The 20,208-nt window shown below is 40.5% G+C and overlaps 1 protein-coding gene across 2 annotated transcripts in view; it reads left to right on the top strand.

Annotated features, from left to right (window-relative positions):
* The window catches only part of rab28 (RAB28, member RAS oncogene family), a 222,850-nt gene that overhangs the window by 145,298 nt on the left and 57,344 nt on the right, over positions 1-20,208 (top strand). For both annotated transcript variants that reach the window (XM_072496385.1, XM_072496386.1), the window contains exon 5: positions 17,751-17,854. In XM_072496385.1, coding sequence (XP_072352486.1) covers positions 17,751-17,854 — 104 coding nt within the window. The remainder of the gene's footprint in view (positions 1-17,750; positions 17,855-20,208) is intronic.

Below are 20,208 nucleotides of genomic sequence, written 5' to 3'. Positions count from 1 at the left end.
GTGCTCGCTCACACCCATCACCTGCAGTGCCAAGGTGTCAGCTGGGCAGTGCCAAGGTACCTGTGTTCCATGGTAGGGCCAGGGACTCGCCCTGCACTATCAGTGGCCACCCAGGGGCCTTGGATGGCTATGGAGGCTACCGGTTCCTGTTCCGCCTGGTTCACTTTGTGTGGACCGGTACTGAACGGCGCCCGGCTGCAACCTCTCTGGGGAATCACAGAATCATAGAATTTACAGAGCAGAAGAAGGCCATTCGACCCGTCGAGTCTGCACCGGCCCTTGGAAAGAGCACCCCATCTAAGCCACACCTCCACCCTATCCCCACATTCCACCATATCTAGTAACCCCACCCAGCCTTTTATTTTTTTGGACACTAAGGGCAATTTAGCATGGCCAATCCACCTAACCTGCACATCTTTGGACTGTGGGAGGAAACCGGAGCACCCGGAGGAAACCCACGCAGACACAGGAGAACGTGCGCACAGACAGTAACCCAAGCCGGGAATTGAACCTGGGACCCTGGAGCTGTGAAGCAACTGTGCTACCGTGGAAAGCTGGTAGATCCTGGGAAGCTGGTGAATTCCATGTAAGCTTGCGTAGGTTTAAAACCTATGTAGGCGTGTGCCATTTGGTGACTCCCCTTTAGGGCGGGATTCTGATTCCGATGCCTCGTGGGACTTCGTAAAGACTGTCAGGAAGCCTGCCCAGGATCAACGGCCACGTTGCCCTCGAGCGAGAGTGCAACGCGGTCGGTGGATCGCGCCCGTTAATATAGAAAATAAGAACAGTAGAAGATCATCAGGTCCCTTAAACTTGCTCACCATTTAATAAGATTGTGGCTGATCCTCAACCTCTATTCTATTTTCCTGCCCGAGATTCTTTTTCCCCTCATATCCCTTGCTTCCCTCAGATGTGCGGAGTCTGCGCGTTATCCCTGTGTCTGCGTGGGTTACCTCTGGGTGCTCTGGTTTTCTCCCACAAGTCCCGAAAGACGTGCTGTTAGGTAATTTGGACATTCTGAATTCTCCCTTTGTATACCCGAACAGGTGCCGGAATGTGGCGACTAGGGGCTTTTCACAGTAACTTCATTTGAAGCCTACTTGTGACAATAAAGGACATTATAACAAAAGATTTTTATAATAATCCAAAAATCTAGTTAAATCAGTCTTGAATAGAGGAGGGCACATACCTTCACACTCTGTTAACTTAAGTGTTATTTCAATTATGCAGCTCTTGCTTGAAGTTTTTTTCTCTGCCTGGTTAATGCTGTATAACTACAAGCCTGGAAAAATAAATATTTTGATTAAGAACTTCTATCTCACTGAGGAGGCTTCAGACCAATCCACATCCTACACCATGCTTTGAAAACTCTGCCCACACTTTGACATCTGTGACAAATTCCACCACAGCAACTGAATCAATCCATGACATTCTCAATCAATCCACAATGCTCTTTAAACAGAAACAGTTAATTTACCATATCTCACAATGTTAATGGATTCTTAAATAATTCCAGGATCTGCATCCGCATCTTTGCAAATTTTCCTTGTGTCATACCCTATCCGTATCCCAAGTTTCATTGAAATCCGTCTCGTTAGATTTTGGGATATATTGTTTTACAGACGAACAGGATAGTAAATGTGATTAACTTTGAAGTAGAGAATTACAAAGATTTGTCACCATGTGAATGAAAAAAGTCCCATCCTCTCAAACCCCTTATTCTGAGACTATGTCCCCCTAGTTAAAGACTCTTCAACCAGTGGAAACAGCCTCACAGTATTGATCCTGTCAAGTCCGCTTAGAATCTTATACATTTTAATGTGATCATCTGCATTCTTCCAAACTCCAAACATCATTGTCACAATTTACTCAATCTCTCCTGGTACAACTATCTTATCCCAAGAATCATTGTAGTGAACCTTCATTGCAATCCCTCTGTGGCAAGTATATTGGACAGGTTATTAGACGTCTTGTGGCAGAATGGTAACGTCCCTACCTCTGGGCCAGCAGCTCCCAGTTCAAGATCCACTTCAGGGCTTGATAGCCATGGAAAGTGTGCTTATAACCTGGCCAAACAGGTTGATTATCAGCCTATAAATCTTTCCAATACACCTTATGGCAGGCAGTAACAGCAGATTCCTTGGTCAGCCATACTGCAGGAGCCAGAAGTGCTATCTTCCCTTGGACAATTGCGTTGGGCTGGGAACCGTCTGACAGAAAATATTTAAATCGCTAATTTTGGTTGGTTCTGCCAGTTGTACCCTGATAATTACTCTGGAAGAGTTAGAAGGAAAAAAATCCATTCTAATTCCGAGGAATTATTTAAATGCCCAGACTCAGTCTTGAACCCCTGACCCAGCCTGATAAACCTGTTCCAACACCCTGCTCCAAGTCTCTTTTATTTTCCCTTTTTTTACTCTTGAGGGATCCATGTTCGCTTTCGCTATTACTAATTTCTTTCTTTCTACATACTTGTTTGTTGATCTTTAAAACTCTCCCACATCTCTAATTAGTTTAAACTCCTCCCAACAACTGTAACAAACTGTCCGCAAGGATGGTGGTCCTGCTCTGGTCTAGACGTAGACTGTAGTTGATGGAGAGTGGAAGATGTGTGTTGGAATATTCAAGCTCAGAGCTAACAAAAGCATGGATGAGGGTTCAAGCAGCAGATGAGCTGAAGCATGGGTGGAGTCCAGTGTGACCGAGGTGGAAATGATGGTAATGATGAAGTTGCTGAGCCAAGTGTGGGTGGAAATTGTAGAGACTTTGGTCACAATTTTACTATTTCCTTGAATATGGGGGTGGTGCCAGAGGATTAGAGGATTGCAAATATTATATCCCTCCCTAACAGCCCTGTGGATGTACTCCACCACAGGGACTGCAGCAGTTCCAATAAGGTAGCTCATCACCACCTTCCTGAGAGCAATAAATGATGACCTGGCCAGAAATGCCCACAACCTTTAAAGAATTGAAAAATAGAAATGGGGATAAACCTCGCAATTACAGCCTCGCAAGTTTACATTGGTGGCGCAGAGACCTGTTTAGAGACAATGATCCAGGGCAGCATTAATTGACAATTTGAAAAATTTGAGTTAATAAATGAATGCTAACTTGATTTTGTTCAAGGCCAATAGTGTTTGGCTAACTTTATTGCATTGTTTGATGACGTAATAGACGATTGATGAGGCTAGTGCAGTTGATGTTGTGTATGTAGACTTTCACACAATAGACTTGTTAAAAAAATTTAAGCCCATTTGATTAAATACGTATTGTCTGCATGGATACATAATTGACTAAGGAACAAAGCAGAGTGTAATGGTGAAGAGTTGGTAGTGGACAGTTGTACCCTTGAGGGGTTGGTACTGGGACCACTGCTCTTTCAGATTAATGACCTGAATTTAGGAATAGAGGACATAATTTTAAAGTCTGCAGATTATATGAAACTCAGAAATTTAGTAAACAATGAGGAGGGTTGAAGTGACGGAGGAAATTTAATGCAAAGAAGTGGCAAAATAATAATGATCACTTATTGTCACAAGTAGGCTTCAATCAAGTTACTGTGAAAAGCCCCTAGTCGCCACATTGCGGCACCTGTTCGGAGAGGCTGGTACGGGAATTGAACCCTCGCTGCTGGCCTTGTTCTGCATTACAAGCCAGCGTTTTAGCCCACTGTGCTAAACCAGCCCCTATAACTAGAAGTGAGAAGAGAAAATGATTGTGCCGTGATCTAGAATGGACTGCCCGGAAAATATGGTGTGATCAGATTCAATTATAACTTTCAATTGAGTATAATATTGGAGTATATTTTAATTATAAAAATTTACAGGGCTATAGGAAAATCAGGAGAGTGGAACTAATTGCTGAGCTTTTTCAAAGAATCAGTAAAGGCACAGTTGGCTGAACGGCTGTACTGTATCACTCTATGATCTGTGGTGATCCAGGAGAACGTGTTGAACTCTTCAAATTATAGTAATATGATCAGATTTCACAATCATAGAATGCATTGAATAGCTTCAAGTTTTGTGACAGTGTATTAGGCAACCTGTTGATGTGCTGACCATAAACTCACTTTGTCCATCAAGTGTATAACAGACTTATGATGCGAACAAGCCAAAATGCTGTGAAATCTGTGTTAAATAGTACTCATACTTTCAGTAGTTTTTGTCTTTTAATGTTTCTATGAACAGGTCTCTGCCAGCTGCACATTTTTCAAATTTATATGACTGAGTATTACTGTGCCTCCTGTTTCAATAGTTTGTACTACTTAGTGTTAAGGTTGCTATGCACTTCACAATATTGTACATAAAGGTACTTAAGATAAACAAATATGAGTAGTTAAATGAATGTACTTCATCTGTTTTCAACTAATAGCAATCTGCCATAGGCATCTGAGCAAAGGCATAAACAGTTTATTTTGTGTTTGGAATTACTTCCTGGGGGTAGTTAATGTGACATGCAGTTTGTTAGAAATGAGCAAAACCAGATCAGTGAACAAGATTCTTGCCTGATGCCGCATAATTACAAAGGGTGAAAACTAGGTATGAACTAATTGTACTTCTCAGCTTAAAGGAACTAAGCACAGCCAACTCATGTGGGATGATTCTTTGTTTATGCAGCTCTTTAAAAATCATTGGAAAGAATGTACAGAAAGTGTCCTCCTTTAGTGGTAGTGTTCTGTGATCGTTGTGATCTAGTCAGCAACATGCACAGCTGTAAACACTTTGCTGGGAAAGCCTTGTATTTTGAAATCAATTGTAACCTCCATCCTGGCATGGCTTCCATCATATTAATATCCATCAATCTTCATGAAATGTTGTTTGTAAGCAATGACAGAACTCCTAATAATTACTACTAAGTGTCTTCTGGATTAGATTTTAATGACTCCCTTTTCCCCTCCTTCCTTCAGTTTTAGGAAAATGTGTTTATTTAGGCTAAATAAATTTTCGTCTTCACATTCTCTCTTTGACCCTCACCCAAATCAAAGGTCATTTAGCTGGAATGCAGTTGGTTCATTCAGACACACCTATGCTAAAAGCAAACTAAAATCATGTGTGATTAGAAACGTTTTCTCTACAGAATGTGGACAATTTCCATAATTGATAAGTAAACAGTTAGTTGCGGTTTTCCTACCTGGGATTTTATCTCTCTTCCTTCCATTCTGCTTTCTACCACATCACCTCCTCCCACCAATCCAAATAAATAGTATGCTGATATCAAAAAAAGTGAAATGAAATTCCAGAATAAAAGATCGACTCAATCATCTTTGGCAGGAAATGTCCCTTGTACAATGAACAGGATGTGTCCGTGTTCATGGGGTGTCGACTATGTCTCAATTAGTAACATTGCCCCCCAGAGTCAGAAAATTGTGCGTTCAAATTCCGCTCCAGGCAGTTGTGCATAGAATTGAGTTGCGCTACAGTATTAAGGAAATCCTTCACAGTCTTTCAGGTGAGATGTTCAACTGTGGCCCTTTCTGCCCTCCCAGGAGGATGTAAAAGAGATCCCATGCACTCTTTTGAAGTGGTTTGCCTTTGTGTCCCTCAACCAACAACTCTAAAATAGATTATTTGGTCATTATCTAATGATTATTAGTGGGTCCTTGCTATGTACAATGAGTCCACATTTCTCGCCTTTTAACAGTGCCTACAATTTAAAAGTAATTAATTGACTATAAATCTCTGGGACATGAGGTTGTGAAAAGTGCTGCATATATTCTTGTATATTGTGTGATTGGGTCCAAAATTTCTGGTATCTTAGTTTGTAAAATGTTATATTAGTTGAGTCATTGTTAGTGGGTGTTCTTACATTGTGAATAAAATTGCTCGATATTGTTGCAGGGTTTTGAATGTTGCACAGATCCAAATTTCTGTTGGGATCCGAGGGACAGTTGGACAAAAGTAACTTGAAATCTTTTTTTAAAGGGCTTTGAGGCTTGTTGGTTCTCCGATTTAACGTCATAGCCGCCATGTTGTTTTTCCACTTGCATCATCCCCTTGTATCGCCAACATTAAATTGATGTGCTACAGTATTTATGGAGTGTTATGGGCCAGGGTTTAGAGAACCCCAAAGTGTATCACGGAGTTCACCTGACCCACAACTTTTAATAGATTGTGGTATGGGGAACACACGGCCCACTCTACAGGTGTGGTACAGCAGAAATGGAAAAGTATTTTTTAAAGCAAAACAATGTTTATTCTATGAATTTAAGTTAACATTTTAAAACAAACAGTGAATATCTTAGCAACTATTAATTCAAAGATAACCCGCAAAGAATACAACACTAAGTAATCCTTTAAGCTGTCTTTTTAACATCGAAAAGACTTAATAACCTTTAAACAGAAGCACATCGGGGTTTACATTCAATACTGAAAACATTTAAATTTCTGAATTCACCAAATGATCAAGAGATAGTCCTTCATGGCAGAGAGCTCAACAATACAGCCGCTTTGACTGACTTCAGCTGCAATACACTAAAAAACGAAACCAAAAAGACAGAGACACACCCAAGCTTTTCTCAAAGTGAAACTAAAAAGCAGAACCAGAGCTCAGCTCCACCCACACTCTGACATCACTGCAGTAACATGAGCAGCTAACCATTTCTTAAAGCGACAACCTTATGACACCTCCCCCCCCCCTCCACAAGAAAAAGAAACCCATCAACTTCAAGATGGTTTCATTTTTCACCTTTTCACCATCCTTTAAGAAATGCACAAAGTAATTATACTTTATCGTTGCAAAAAAAAAACAACACGCAAACATGTATAATAATAGTCCTTTTTTTTTGTTCTTCCTCCAACTGAAATCTTTCCCGATTGAACAAGAAGGTCTCTGCACGATCCGTCCATTTCTCTACGCCTCGGCATTTCTCTTTAAAGTCAGATACTTTAGTTCAATCTGATCACAGAGTCCCTTGCAATTTTCCAACACAGAAGCATTGGTTATCACAGCTTTCAGGCTTCCAAATGCCTGTTGAAAGTCCGCTGTCCATTGAAATTTTCAACGTTTCTTCAGCAAGTCCAACAGTGAAGCAATCGCGCTACAAAACATTTGCAAAAATGTTCGATCAAATCCACTCATGCCAAGAAATCACATTATTTCCCTTTGTCTTGAGGGTATCGAAAACCCCTCAAGGAAAGTGATTTGGGCTTTTCCAAATTCACTTTTGGCTAGGTTTATCACCAAACCCCCCTCCCGAAGTCGATCGAATAACTCCATCAGATGTTTTAACTGTTCTTTCATGCCGGGCTGAAAATTATCAGATCGTCGATGTATACCGCACAATTGGATAATCCTGAAACAACTTTGTTAGTTAACCGTTGAAATGTGGCTGGGGGTTTTTCATGTCAAATGGCATAACTTTGAATTGGTATATACCATCTGGAGGCACAAAAGCTGAAATCTCCTTCGCCCTTTCGGATAAAGGTACCTGCCAGTAACCATTAAGTAAATCCAATTTGGAAATAAAAGCGGACTGTCCCACTTTCTCAATGCAATCCTCCAAACGTGGGATAGGATAAGAGTCCGTTCTTGTAACTGCATTAACCTTTCTATCGTCCACACACAACCGTTGGGTACCGTCTGATTTAGGTACCATCACTATGGGTGAGCTCCATTGGCTGCAACCCACTTCAATTATGCCATTTTTAAGCATACTCTCAATCTCTTTGTTAACCTGTGCCAATTTTAAAGGATTAAGTCTATATGGATGTTGTTTGATTGGAACAGCATTTCCCACATCTACATCATGTACAGCCATTTTAGTACTTCCCAATTTATCTCCACAAACCTGCCCATGTGATATCAGTAACTCTTTCAGATCAGTTTGTTTTTCCTCTGGAAGATAGCGCAACAATTTATCCCAATTTTTAAGAACATCCTCATTTTCCAATTTAATTTGAGGTATGTCAAATTCACAGTCACCTGGATTTGGTTCATCACTGAGTTAGAATCATTAAAACCTCCTCCTTTTTCTCTCCTTCCCTTTCAAATTACCTTTTAAGCATATTCACATGACACACTCGGTGAGTCTTCCTTCTATCTGGGGTTTTTAACACATAATTCACCTCACTTAATTTCCTTTCTACCTGATAAGGTCCACTAAACCTAGCTTTTAAAGACTCACCTACCACTGGTAACAGCACTAAAACTTTATCTCCACTGGCAGAACTACGAACTTTGGATTTCTTGTCCGTGACCCATTTCAGCACATTTTGTGCAACTTTCAAATGTTGTCTAGCCAATTCACCTGCTCTATTTAATCGTTCCCTAAAATTTGACACGTAATCCAATAATGTAATTTCCGATTTCTCACCCACCAATTTTTCCTTAATCAATTGAAGTGGTCCTCTTACCTCATGACCAAAAATTAGTTCAAAAGGACTAAATTTGCTGGACTTATTAGGTGCATCCCTAATTGCAAACCGTACGAATGGAATTCCTTTATCCCAATCCTCTGGATAATCTTGACTATAAGCCCTCAACATTGTCTTTAATGTTTGATGCCACCTTTCTAACGCTCGCTGCGATTCTGGATGGTACGCAGTTGATTTAAATTGTTTTATTCCTAAGCTATCCATAACTTCCTTGAATAACCTTGATGTAAAATTTGATCCTTGATCCAATTGTATTTCTGTGGGTAGTCCATATCTAGTAACGAATTTAAGTAATTCCTCCACAATCTTTTTAGCTGTAACATTACTTACTGGAATGGCCTCTGAAAAACTAGTGGACACATCCATTATAGTCAAAAGATTTTGATTCCCACTTTATGTTTTAGGAAGCGGTCCTACGCAATCAATTCGGACCCTTGTAAAAGGCTTCTCAATTGCTGGAATGGGCGTTAAGGGCGCTGGTTTTATCACTGCTTGAGGTTTCCCTATCACTTGACATGTGTGACATGATTGGCAAAATTGAACTACATCTTAATGTAGTTCAGGCCAATAAAAATGTTTCTGGATTTTAGCTTGGGTTTTCCTTATCCCCAAATTACCTCCCACTGGTACCTCATGTGCAACTCGCAACATCTCCTTTCTATACCCTACCGGCAATACTACTTGATGAACGTCTGCCCACTTTTCATCCGTCTGCATATGTAAAGGTCTCCATTTTCTCATCAGGACATCACTTTTACGGTAATAACACTCTGGTATACACTCAGATTCCTCTTCCGTATATGCTTTCTGATACATCCGTTTTATTTTTATATCTTTCTGTTGTAATTCCGCCAATTTTCCTGAACTAAAAATATCCGCCTCATCCTCCACCTGTTCTTGTTCTTTTCCAACCATCTGATCAAAAATCGTTTCTGATAATTGCACTTCAACTTCATCTTCACTCTTTGATTTTTCCTCTTCTCTTAACCTGGGACTTTGTGATCTTGTTACTACACAATCCGGAAAAAGCCCAGGATATTCGTCCTTCAACACTTCAGTTGTCTGATTTTCCACTGGCTTATCAACCACAGGCATCACTCCCACCTGCGATCCAGCTATATCATTACCCAAGATAAACTGTATTCCTGGACAAGATAGTTTCTCTATTACTTCTACTACCACTTCACTACTCTTCACTGAACTTTCCAACCTTACCTTATATACAGGAACGCTACTCCTCTCACCCTGATTTCCACATATTACCACCTTTTCTGGCAACATTCTTTCCCAAACTACATAATTCCTCATCTCTTACCATTAAAGATTGACTAGCTCCCTTATCTCTTAAAGTTGTGACTTCTTTACCTGCTCCTCCTGATACACATGAGTAAATTTTACCCACACAAGTAAATTCTTTAAAGAGACCTGGAACCTTCTTATCAATCACCTCTCGATCAGTCTGCACCTCCTTCGCTTCACTTGGGCTTTCCTTTACCACTTTAACAAACCCCACTGTCTTATCCTGTTTACCACATCAGCCTTCCCAGTGCTTTTCTTCAACCACCAACACTGCGACTTTACCTGGTCTAGTTTATTACAATGAAAACATTTGAACATTTTCATGTCTCTTCCATCATCCGGGATTTCTTTTTTAGTCTGAGGTACACTCTCCTTATTATCTCCCATCAGGTCACCTTTACTTTTACCACTTGAGTATATCTTATGTCCCCAGTTTCTATCTCTCACAGGCTGAAACTGATGTCGGAAACCAAGCTTTGATTTATGAACTAATTAATAATCATCTGCCATTTCGGCTGCTAACCTCGCAGTTTTACCCCTCTGTTCTTCCACATGAGTTCTCACTATATCATGAATTGAATTTTTAAACTCCTCCAAAAGTATAATTTTTCTGAGAGCTTCATACGTTTGGTCTAATTTCAAAGCCCTTATCCACCTAACAAAATTACTCTGTTTGAGCCTTTCAAACTCCATATATGTTTGACCAAATTCTTTCCTTAAATTTCTAAACCTTTGTCTGTAAGCTTCAGGCACTAGTTCATATGCACCTAAGATGGATTTTTTTCACTATCATCCAACTGTACGTTTCCCTTAACGTCTGCCAATTTTAACTGACTTTCATGTTACATGGCCATTTTCTGAAGTTCAAACTCTCTCTTTTTATCTTTTTCCCTGATCTGTATCTTCCTTTCTTTTTCGTTTTGTTCTGCTAGGACTATTCTTTGTTTGTTTCTTTCTTCTCTCTCCTTTTCTTTTTCTCTCATTGCATATTCAAGCTGCTTTAATTCTTATGTTCAAGTTTCTTAATCTGCAACTGGATCTTTGCCATTTAGAATGAGTCAGACTGTATCTCAGGCAACTTTAAATGCTTAGCCACCGCCATAATTACCTCATCTTTTCGCATTTTGTCAGGTAATGTTAACTGCAATGTTTTTGCCAAATCTAACAGTCTGCTTTTAGTCTCTGTCCGTAAGGTACTGCGTGTTACCGTCTCCACCCCCAAAATCATCTGAGCCTCTGAAAGAGCCATTGTCCACAACACACTCCCTACTAAAACTAAAATACCACACCTGAAAAGCAACCACAATATGCTCACCCCTCACTGTCTTTAAGTTCACTAAGCCAATCCAATAGATAGACTTTTATCCCAGACGAGCCCCCAATTGTTATGGGCCAGGGTTTAGAGAACCCCAAAGTGTATCACGGAGTTCACCTGACCCACAACTTTTAATAGATTGTGGTATGGGAAGCACACGGCCCACTCTACAGGTGTGGTACAGCAGAAATGGCAAAGTATTTTTTAAAGCAAAACAATGTTTATTCCATGAACTCAAGTTAACATTTTAAAACAAACAGTGAATATCTTAGCAACCATTAATTCAAAGATAACCCCCAAAGAACACCAAGTAATCCTTTAAGCTGTCCTTTTAACTTCCAAAAGAATGAACAATCTTTAAACAGAAGCACATCGGGGTTTACATTCAATCTGAAAACATTTAAATTTCTGAATTCACCAAATGATCAAGAGATAGTCCTTCATGGTAGAGAGCTCAACAATACAGCTGCTTTGACTGACTTCAGCTGCAACACACTGAAAAACAAAACCAAAAAGACAGCGACACAGCCACGCTTTTGTCAAAGTGAAACTAAAAAGCAGAACCAGAGCTCAGCTCCACCCACACTCTGACATCATTGCAGTAACATGAGCAGCTAACCATTTCTTAAAGCGACATTCTCATGACAGGAGGATGTTGCATCACATGTTCCAAGGCCATTTGCTATTTGTCCATTCCTGGGAGAGGACAAATATTACTATTTTCCATTCTTATGTAGCTGCTTTAGCTACACATTCGTGTATTGGGGAAGAGAGTGAAGCAGAGGGATGAACGCACTTGTGATGATTAGAAAATTGTACCAATTTGCACACTGTGAGGGTCAATAATCACTGTAAAATTTAAATTGTAGGGACTAAGAAAGCAATCATGGGATTTATGAAGTTCTTGACTGCCGTCTAGAACGGATTGAATCAGAAGCATGATCACATATATCTGAAACTGTCTAGCCTTAGCCAAATTTCATCTGTGAGTTTTGCCTGTTGCTGTGTTGTATAGTCAGTGATGGTCATGTCATGCCCATAAAAATAATTGGGTAGAGGGCTCTTTTTTTAAAAAAAAAAAAGGAAGCAACATGGAACAATGGCACTGTGTACTCTCAGAATGGTTTCTGGAAAGTCCGGTAACTTCGGTTTGTGGTTTCTGGACAGACAGAAACAAAATGTCTCGGAAGTTGCTTAAAATGTCTCAGAAGTTGGTACAAACTGATTGCCGCTCACCATTTTAATGCAAAGGATTTAAGAGACAATGGCTACCAGATCTGTCGACACCATGAATCATAGAATCATAGAATTTACAGTGCAGAAGGAGGCCATTCGGCCATCGAGTCTGCACCGCCCATTGGAAAGGACACCCTACCTAAGCCCACTCTTCCATCCCATCCCAGAAACCCCATCTAACCTTTTTGGACACTAAGGGCAATTTATCATGGCTAATCCACCTAACCTGCATATCTTTGGACTGTGGGAGGAAACTCCGGCACCCGGAGGAAACCCACGCAGACACTGGGAGAATGTGCAGACTCCGCACAGACAGTGACCCAAGCCGGGAATCGAACATGTGCAGGTTAGGTGAATTAGCCACTCTAAATTGCCATGATAAATTGCCCTTAGTGTCCAAAAAGGTTAGATGGGGTTTCTGGGATGGGGTGGAGGAGTGGGCTTAGGAAGGGTGCCCTTTCTAATGGGCGGTGCAGACTCGATGGGCCGAATGGCCTCCTTCTGCACTGTAATCGAACATGGGATCCTGGAGTTGTGAAGTAATTGTGCTAACCACTATGCTACCGTGCCGCCCGAAGATCGAATGTCAAATAAGGTCTATCAGTGAGCTAATCATAACTGGTATATATTTTTTTAAATTTATCGTACCCATTGGTTCTTTTCCAATTAAGGGGCAATTTAGAGTGGCTAATTCACCTAACCTGCATATCTTTGGGTTGTGGGGTTGAAATCCACGCAGGCATGGGGAGAATGTGCATAACTGGTATGCTGACAGGATACCAATCCTCCTCTGCCACCACCTCTTTCCGTGCCCCCAACCACATTGTGCAGCAATCACCTCGGCTTCAACCTATTATATGGAAATTGAGGCGCATTGAAACTGTCATCACATGACCAAAGCCAGCCAAAACCTTGTATACAAAACAACCCAGAGAGGTAGTCTGGGACAACAGCATAGAGGGATGACACTTTGCAAAGAAGAAAATAAAATCTGCCTTTGAAAGACCACCATCTCAGACTGTGAAAGAGGCTAATTTGTTTACACCTGCAAGATTATACGTTTTTTCTCTACAAAAGCACAGCCGTAATATTGTATGAAAATCCCCAAAACTTCCAACCTCATTATCTTCAAACGACCATCAGAGAGAATGTTTGTTTGTTAGTAATCTAAGTGCATATTTCATCTCTAGAGTTCATCTTTTCTTGTATTACTGTGTGTTTAAATGATGGGCGTTTTGTTGTATTACTTTTAGGATGTTGGGTCAATAAACATTTTCCCTTTCTTTTCGTTTAAACATTCATTCCCTCCACCATCGATGCACAATGGCAGCAATGTGTACCATCTACAAGGTACACTATAGTAACTCACCAAGCCTCCTTCAATAGCATCTTCCAAAACCGAGACCTCTACCACCTAGTAGGAAAAGGACAACAGACACATGGGAACATCACCGCCTGCAAGTCCTCCTCCAAGGCACACACCAACATAACTTGGAATTAGCACTCCATTCCTTTACTATCGCTAGGTCAAAATCCTTGAGCCCCCTTCCTAATATCACTGAGGGTATACCTACACAATACGGACTTAACAGTTCCAGAAGACATCTCACCATCACCTTCTCGAGTGCAATTAGGGATGGACAATAAATGCTGGTCTAGCCAGCGATGCCACATCCTTTGTGTGGATGCCACATCCCTTTAATTTTAAACAAATTAAACTTAACACATGGAAATGGTGGTAAAGAAAGCATATGGCATGCTTGCCTTCATCGGATGGGGCATCGGGCATAAAAGTTTGCAAATTATGTTAGAGGATCGTTGGTTAGGCCACATTTAAAATACTGTGTCCATTTCTGGTCACCACACTACCAGAAGGATTTGGAGAGAGTACAGAAAAGGTTTACCAGGATGTTGACTGGTACGGAGGGTATAAACTATGAGGAAAGATTGAATAAACAGGGATTGTTCTCCCTAGAAAGACGGAGGCTGAGGGGCGATCTGATAGAAGTTTATAAGATTATGAGGGGTATAAATAGAGTAAACAGTTGGAGCCTTTTTCCCAGGGCAGAAATGACAATTACAGGGGGCACAAGTTCAAGGTGAGGGGGGCTAGGTTCAGTGGAGATGTGCGAGGGAAGTTTTTTTACACAGAGGGTGGTGGTGGCCTGGAATGCACTGGCAAGTGAGGTGGTTGAGCAGATACGTTAGCGACCTTTAAGACTTATTTACATGAACAGACGGGATATAGAAGGATACAGGCGGTTGGTCTAGGTAGGACACATGATCGGTGCAGGCTTGGAGGGCCGAAGGGCCTGTTCCTGTGCTGTACTGTTCTTTTGTTAACTGAACCTTGTTTGTGTCTTTCTTTAAAGCCACAACACTCTCAAAGTTTAGAAATCTCCTTTTCACTATATATATACTGCGATCAGCTGAGAGTTGAGGAAACAGGGGAAAAGTTATTCCACCACCTCTCCCTGTCGATAACAAGTCCATGTAAGACCTTCTGCGTGCTTCTCCGGTCCACCTGCTTGTCAATGGGATTTCCCATTGAAGCCACCCCACGTCACCGGGAAACCCGCGGGCGGGGGTTCACTGCCAGCGGGAAAAGAAAATGGTCAGTTGGAGGGACTGGGAGAAATGAAGATCTGAGGATGGTGGAGGAGAAAGGGTAGTTAGTAGATATAATTAAGAAAAGGCAATGTTGTTGACTTGAACATATTCCAAGATATGAGAACTTGTTGAGAGGTAATTGAAGAAAGATTAGAAGGATGTAGACCAAGAGAGAACAATAATGATGTTCAACAACTTGAAACTGAAAATGAGAGGCTACTACGAGCAACAAAGCTCAAAGCCATGAGATGTGGAGAAATGAGCACAGGGCCTGCCTTGGGCAGATCATTAACATCTGGAAAGTGAGCAAAAGAGTGAGATAATATCACTGAAAATTCTGGAAACACAGCAGGTTAAACAATATCTGTAGACAGAAAATATAGTTTTCAGGTCAATGGCCTTTTTTTAAAATCAGAACTCAATCGCTCCATAGGTTCTGCCCAACCTGCTGAGTATTTTGAATATTTTTAGTTTTTATTTCAGTTTCCCAGCATCTGCTGTATTCTACTTTTGGAATTTGACCACGTAGTTCGTGGAGAAAAATATCTACAAATTTGATGGCTGAATAAACTTATTTTTATTTGTTGTAACATTGATTCTGTAAGGAGTTTGGAGGTAATGGATATATATTGAAATTATTAAATATTCTATGAGGCATGCTGGCTTCAGTACTAATGGTGGTGTGGAGGTTATTCATAGTGGCGCTCTGTTTCCTCCTGTTCTTGATTTAATAGAAAATTTTGAGGTTGGGCATTTAGGTATCGTCAGAGTAGCATTGTGTTTATTATGCATAAATGCTTTATCCTTCCATAGGCGGTTGCTAACCAGGATCGATTCTCAATGTTCCTGACTAAGAGCAATCCGTTTGTCATACAACTAAACAGGCTCCATAAACAAACTGCTAATGAATCCAAGACCATTTTGAGTTTTCTGTAAACATGAAAATTCTGACACTCATTGCATGTCTCTGGCCAGCTTCAAACTGGAGCAATACTGAAAGCAGTGATTGAGCAAAATATATTATTAAATAAATTTATTGCTTGTAGGCCTGGAAGTATACAGATTCATACAGTACTTAACCTGCTTTCGTCTGGTATGATTCTCTAGAGAATAAAATGTTGCTGGAAAAAATGTACATTTCATGTAATTGAATCCAATTCTAATAGTTATGCCAGTCATTTAGTGCACACTGAAAAAGAAATAAGCAGCCCTTTTGACTACTGTTGCATTACAAAGCTATGAATTATGTCTATATCTTGCTGAACCATTAGCAATTTTGAAAATTCTGTCAGAACAGTACTCCCATCTAGTGAAAGCTACTGCATTTGCATCTGATGGTGCTTTGTGATACATTTTGTCCATTTAATTGACTTGATCACGGTGTAATAATGTTCGATATCAGACTGCTTTTTAACTTGAATGTTTATGCATCGTTTAGTAATTCACATTGAAACTGACCATTTTTGTTTGAAACTTGCAGATGTATATCTTCTACACTGTTGATGATGCAGTTTCTTATTTCAACAGTGACATTTGTAACTCACAGCAGATGATTTGTGTGTGATTGTGCTCTGTTAAGACTTTATCTAGGTAACAATCAGTCTATTCCTGTTAAATATGTACTATAAAACTGCAGTTTTTGCATGGGACATTGTACAGTAGGCTGTGATAAAAATGTGATCCTATGGGCTTCTAATTAATTAAGTTAAGTAAACTATTCACTGAAGCATCAATGGGACTGAAACGTATTTTGGAACTTACTGACTTTCCAGTGTTCAAAAATCACCAATAGTGTACAATTAATGAAAGGCACAAAACCCTGTACATGAATTGCAGACAGGTATCATCAATCAAAAGTTCAATTGAACTTTGTTTCCTATATGCTGAAGGAGCTCATCTCTATCTCTCCAATGTACAATCACTTAACATCACAAGACATAGGAGCAGAATTAGGCCATTTGGCCCATTAAGTCTGCTCCACCATTCAATGACTGATATGTTTCTTATCCTCATTCTCCTGCCTTCTCCCCATAACCCCTAATTAATTTCTGTGCTGTAAGACTGCATATCTGATGTGGTGGAATTGTGACTTTCTTAACTGCACTTGGGGAAATATCAAAGCCATTTTTCAGCCCCTGGTTTAACTCCCCTTTTATAATGACTCTACTCCCTCCTCAGACACTTGTTCAGTCTGAAAACGTTGAAATCATAGAATTCTGTTTGCTTCAAAGCCCGCACTATGGACTAGATTTTACGCTTCTCTACTTTGAAGGTAGGGGGTTGCACATGAAATCCAGAGGGTGGCATTCCAACCATATGCCTGTCATTTGAAATTTTATTGGGGGGGGGGGGGCTGTCTGCCTGCTCTTGGGCCTATTGAGACCCTTATGCGGGCACTTTTAGGGGCCCAATTCTGTCCCCCGCTAGTATTGTACTTGCGGCAGGGGTAGACCCACTGAATCATTCGGCTAGCGAGCGGCCCTGTAGAATCCTGGCCGATATATTTTTAAATCAGCACAAAAGTTCATGGAATCCTTATGTCCTGAGCATTATGTACACTTAAAATCCTGGAATCTTTTGTGCTCCTTTGGGCAAATCTGGGCAAATTGCACTGAAAAAGCAATGAAGCATAGTGAAAATATTTAAAATTCTGGGCTTTTCACATTTTGAAAGGAGAACTGCATTATTTCAGTCATCAGATCATATACAATAAGTGATTCAGTAACATTTTGATGCTGATAATTGCGTCAGTATGAATTGTGTATTCTATAGTACATGCTTGGCAAACAAAAGACAAAACACCGTTCTAGTTATATAATTGGCTTAGTTTCTTGAATGAAACAGGTGTATGGTTAAATATTAAAACGTGTCCACTAAATGCATAACCAAATTCTCAATTTTTTTCCCCCCCTCTCCAGTTGACTTGGAACATATTCGAACTGTGAAGACAGACAAGCATCAACGATTTTGCCAGGAAAATAACATCAGTGGTTATTTTGTCTCTGCCAAAACTGGAGACTCTGTAAGTTTGAACTGCCTCTTCAAAACATATAAACCATTTTGCAACAGCTGACTATAATAGAAATGGGCAAATGGTAAAATGACCAGACTGAGATTGAAGCCAGATATGCACAGAAGTAGTAATATGGAAGGCACTGTCACTTACTTGATGTGTAGATTATTTTATTTGTTAACAGTGCTTTAAAAAAAATGGTGTATTTGAGTTGTCAATAATACCATATCTGCACAAATCAGACTAGAGTAAGAATGTCTTGGATCAACATCATAATGCAAACAAATCAGGACAAAGGAAGATGGACGGATGTTTCTGATAAATTGCTGATTAACATTTGCTGTGGTAGGCACTGAGTAGACAAAGGCCACATTTGCCGCAACCTTTTTTTAAAAATTGTCATTTAACTGTGCATCATATTATACAGTAACTAATGAAAAACACACCATCTCAATACAGATCAGTTTATAAATTGTTATTAACTCCAAGGGCTGGATTCTTCCACCCCGCCCACCGCAAGAACGCCACAGGCTAGCCACGGACAATGGAGAAGTCCATTGACCTTAGATGGGATTCTCCAGTCGCCGGGCGGATGTGGCTGGAGAATCCCGTTCCTAGTCTCCTATCGTAACACGCTTTGTGCAGCGAAATAGGATTGGTTGAATAAGTGGGCCTTAAGGAGGGCCTTAAAGGAGGAAAGGGAGGTGGAGAGATTTCAGAAGGAAACTCCAGAGCTGCTAATGGTGGGGCAATGGGAAGATGAGTAGAATGCACAAGGCTAGAGTCAGAGAAATTAGTTGTCATGAAGTGGACGGGGAAGAGAGTTAGTTGTAGGGCTGCAGGAGGGTAGAGCAATGTTGTGTACTACATGAATGCAGTTATGTTTGACTAAACTAGTCAGATTTGACTACAGCCCTCCAGGAAATAAATGCACAGTTGTCATCAAATGCATAAAAACATATAATTTATTGTTGGTGCAGTAAATACTGTTGGAAGTAACCAAGAGTGCTTGTTTACTCATGATTGTGCGATTTTCAATCTGAGAGCAAAAACATGGGCTATATTTTCCTTATAAGGGGAAAGCTTGTAAAAAGGGACCAGCACTTGAATTGTAATTAAATGGCAGTTAAGCAGCTAAAATAGCACTGGAAAGGCAAATCCAAATATTTACTGAGCAAATTGCTGTCAATTTGGATGTTATAGAGTGAGAAATGCCAATTTTGCTGACCACATATTGCAAAGTCCTGTTGTGAGACTCTGGTTGTGAAGGCACTCCATTTATGGCCTTTCCACCTCTTCGCCATCTCCCAGGGTACTGCATACATTGAAGGAGCAGGCAGAATGCACATTGAACTTTTGCAATGCATAGCCCTAAGGTGTGAATTATAACAGGCAGTCATTGCCACACTTTTTAGGCAATTAAATTATTAGAAACGACAACACTTTGTATTTACAAAACACATTTAATAAAAAATCCCAAGATATTCACACAGGCAGAGAGGTCGAGCCTAGGGTGCGCTCTAATGGCGGTCAAAGGAAGAGCTACAAGGATATTCTGAAGACTTTGCTTAGGAGTTTTAATATTGACTGCGAGTTCTGGGAAAAGCTGGTCAAGGATCACTGCACCTGGGACAACCAAATAAAGGATGCAACCTTGGAAGCAAGCACATAGCTGAAACAAAGAGAAAATGCACAGAGAGGAGATTCTGAGCCAACAACTCGTTCAAAACTCAATTATCTGTAGTATCCTGTTATATTTGCAACAGAACCTTCTGCTGCAGAACCTTCTGGCACAGTCACCTACGCACCCACTGGAACCCTACCAAACACTCCAGGTGAAGGACGTGGTCAAGTTCACCTTGAATGGCGAACAACATAAATCAAATATGGCACTGACCCACATAAGGAGATACTATGGCAAGTGACCAAAAGCTTGGTCAAAGAACTAGTTTTAAGGAATGCCTTAAAGGAGAAAGGTGAGATAGAGTCTTGGAGATGTTTAGGGAGAGATTTCCAGAACGCATGGTGACCAATGATGGCGCAATTAAAGTTAGGGATGCGCAAGGAATTGTAATTGGTGGAACGCAGAGATCTTGGAAGGTTGTGGGACTGGAGAAGATTATAGAGATGGAGAGGTGAGAGGTCATGAAGGGATTTGAACTATTCTTGTGTATCTTTTCTGCACCACCTCTAATGTATTTACATCCTTCCTAAAGTGTGGTGTGCAGAACTGGGTGCAGTATTCCAGTTGAGGTCATACCAGTGTTTTATACAAGTTTGTTATAACTTCCTTGCTTTTATACTTTCTGCCCCTAGACACAAATGCCATATGCTTTATTAACTGCACTCTCCACATGTCCTTC

This window comes from Scyliorhinus torazame, chromosome 3 (genome assembly GCF_047496885.1).
Source record: "Scyliorhinus torazame isolate Kashiwa2021f chromosome 3, sScyTor2.1, whole genome shotgun sequence".
NCBI lineage: Eukaryota > Metazoa > Chordata > Chondrichthyes > Carcharhiniformes > Scyliorhinidae > Scyliorhinus > Scyliorhinus torazame.
This window is presented reverse-complemented; position numbering and strand designations above follow the sequence as displayed.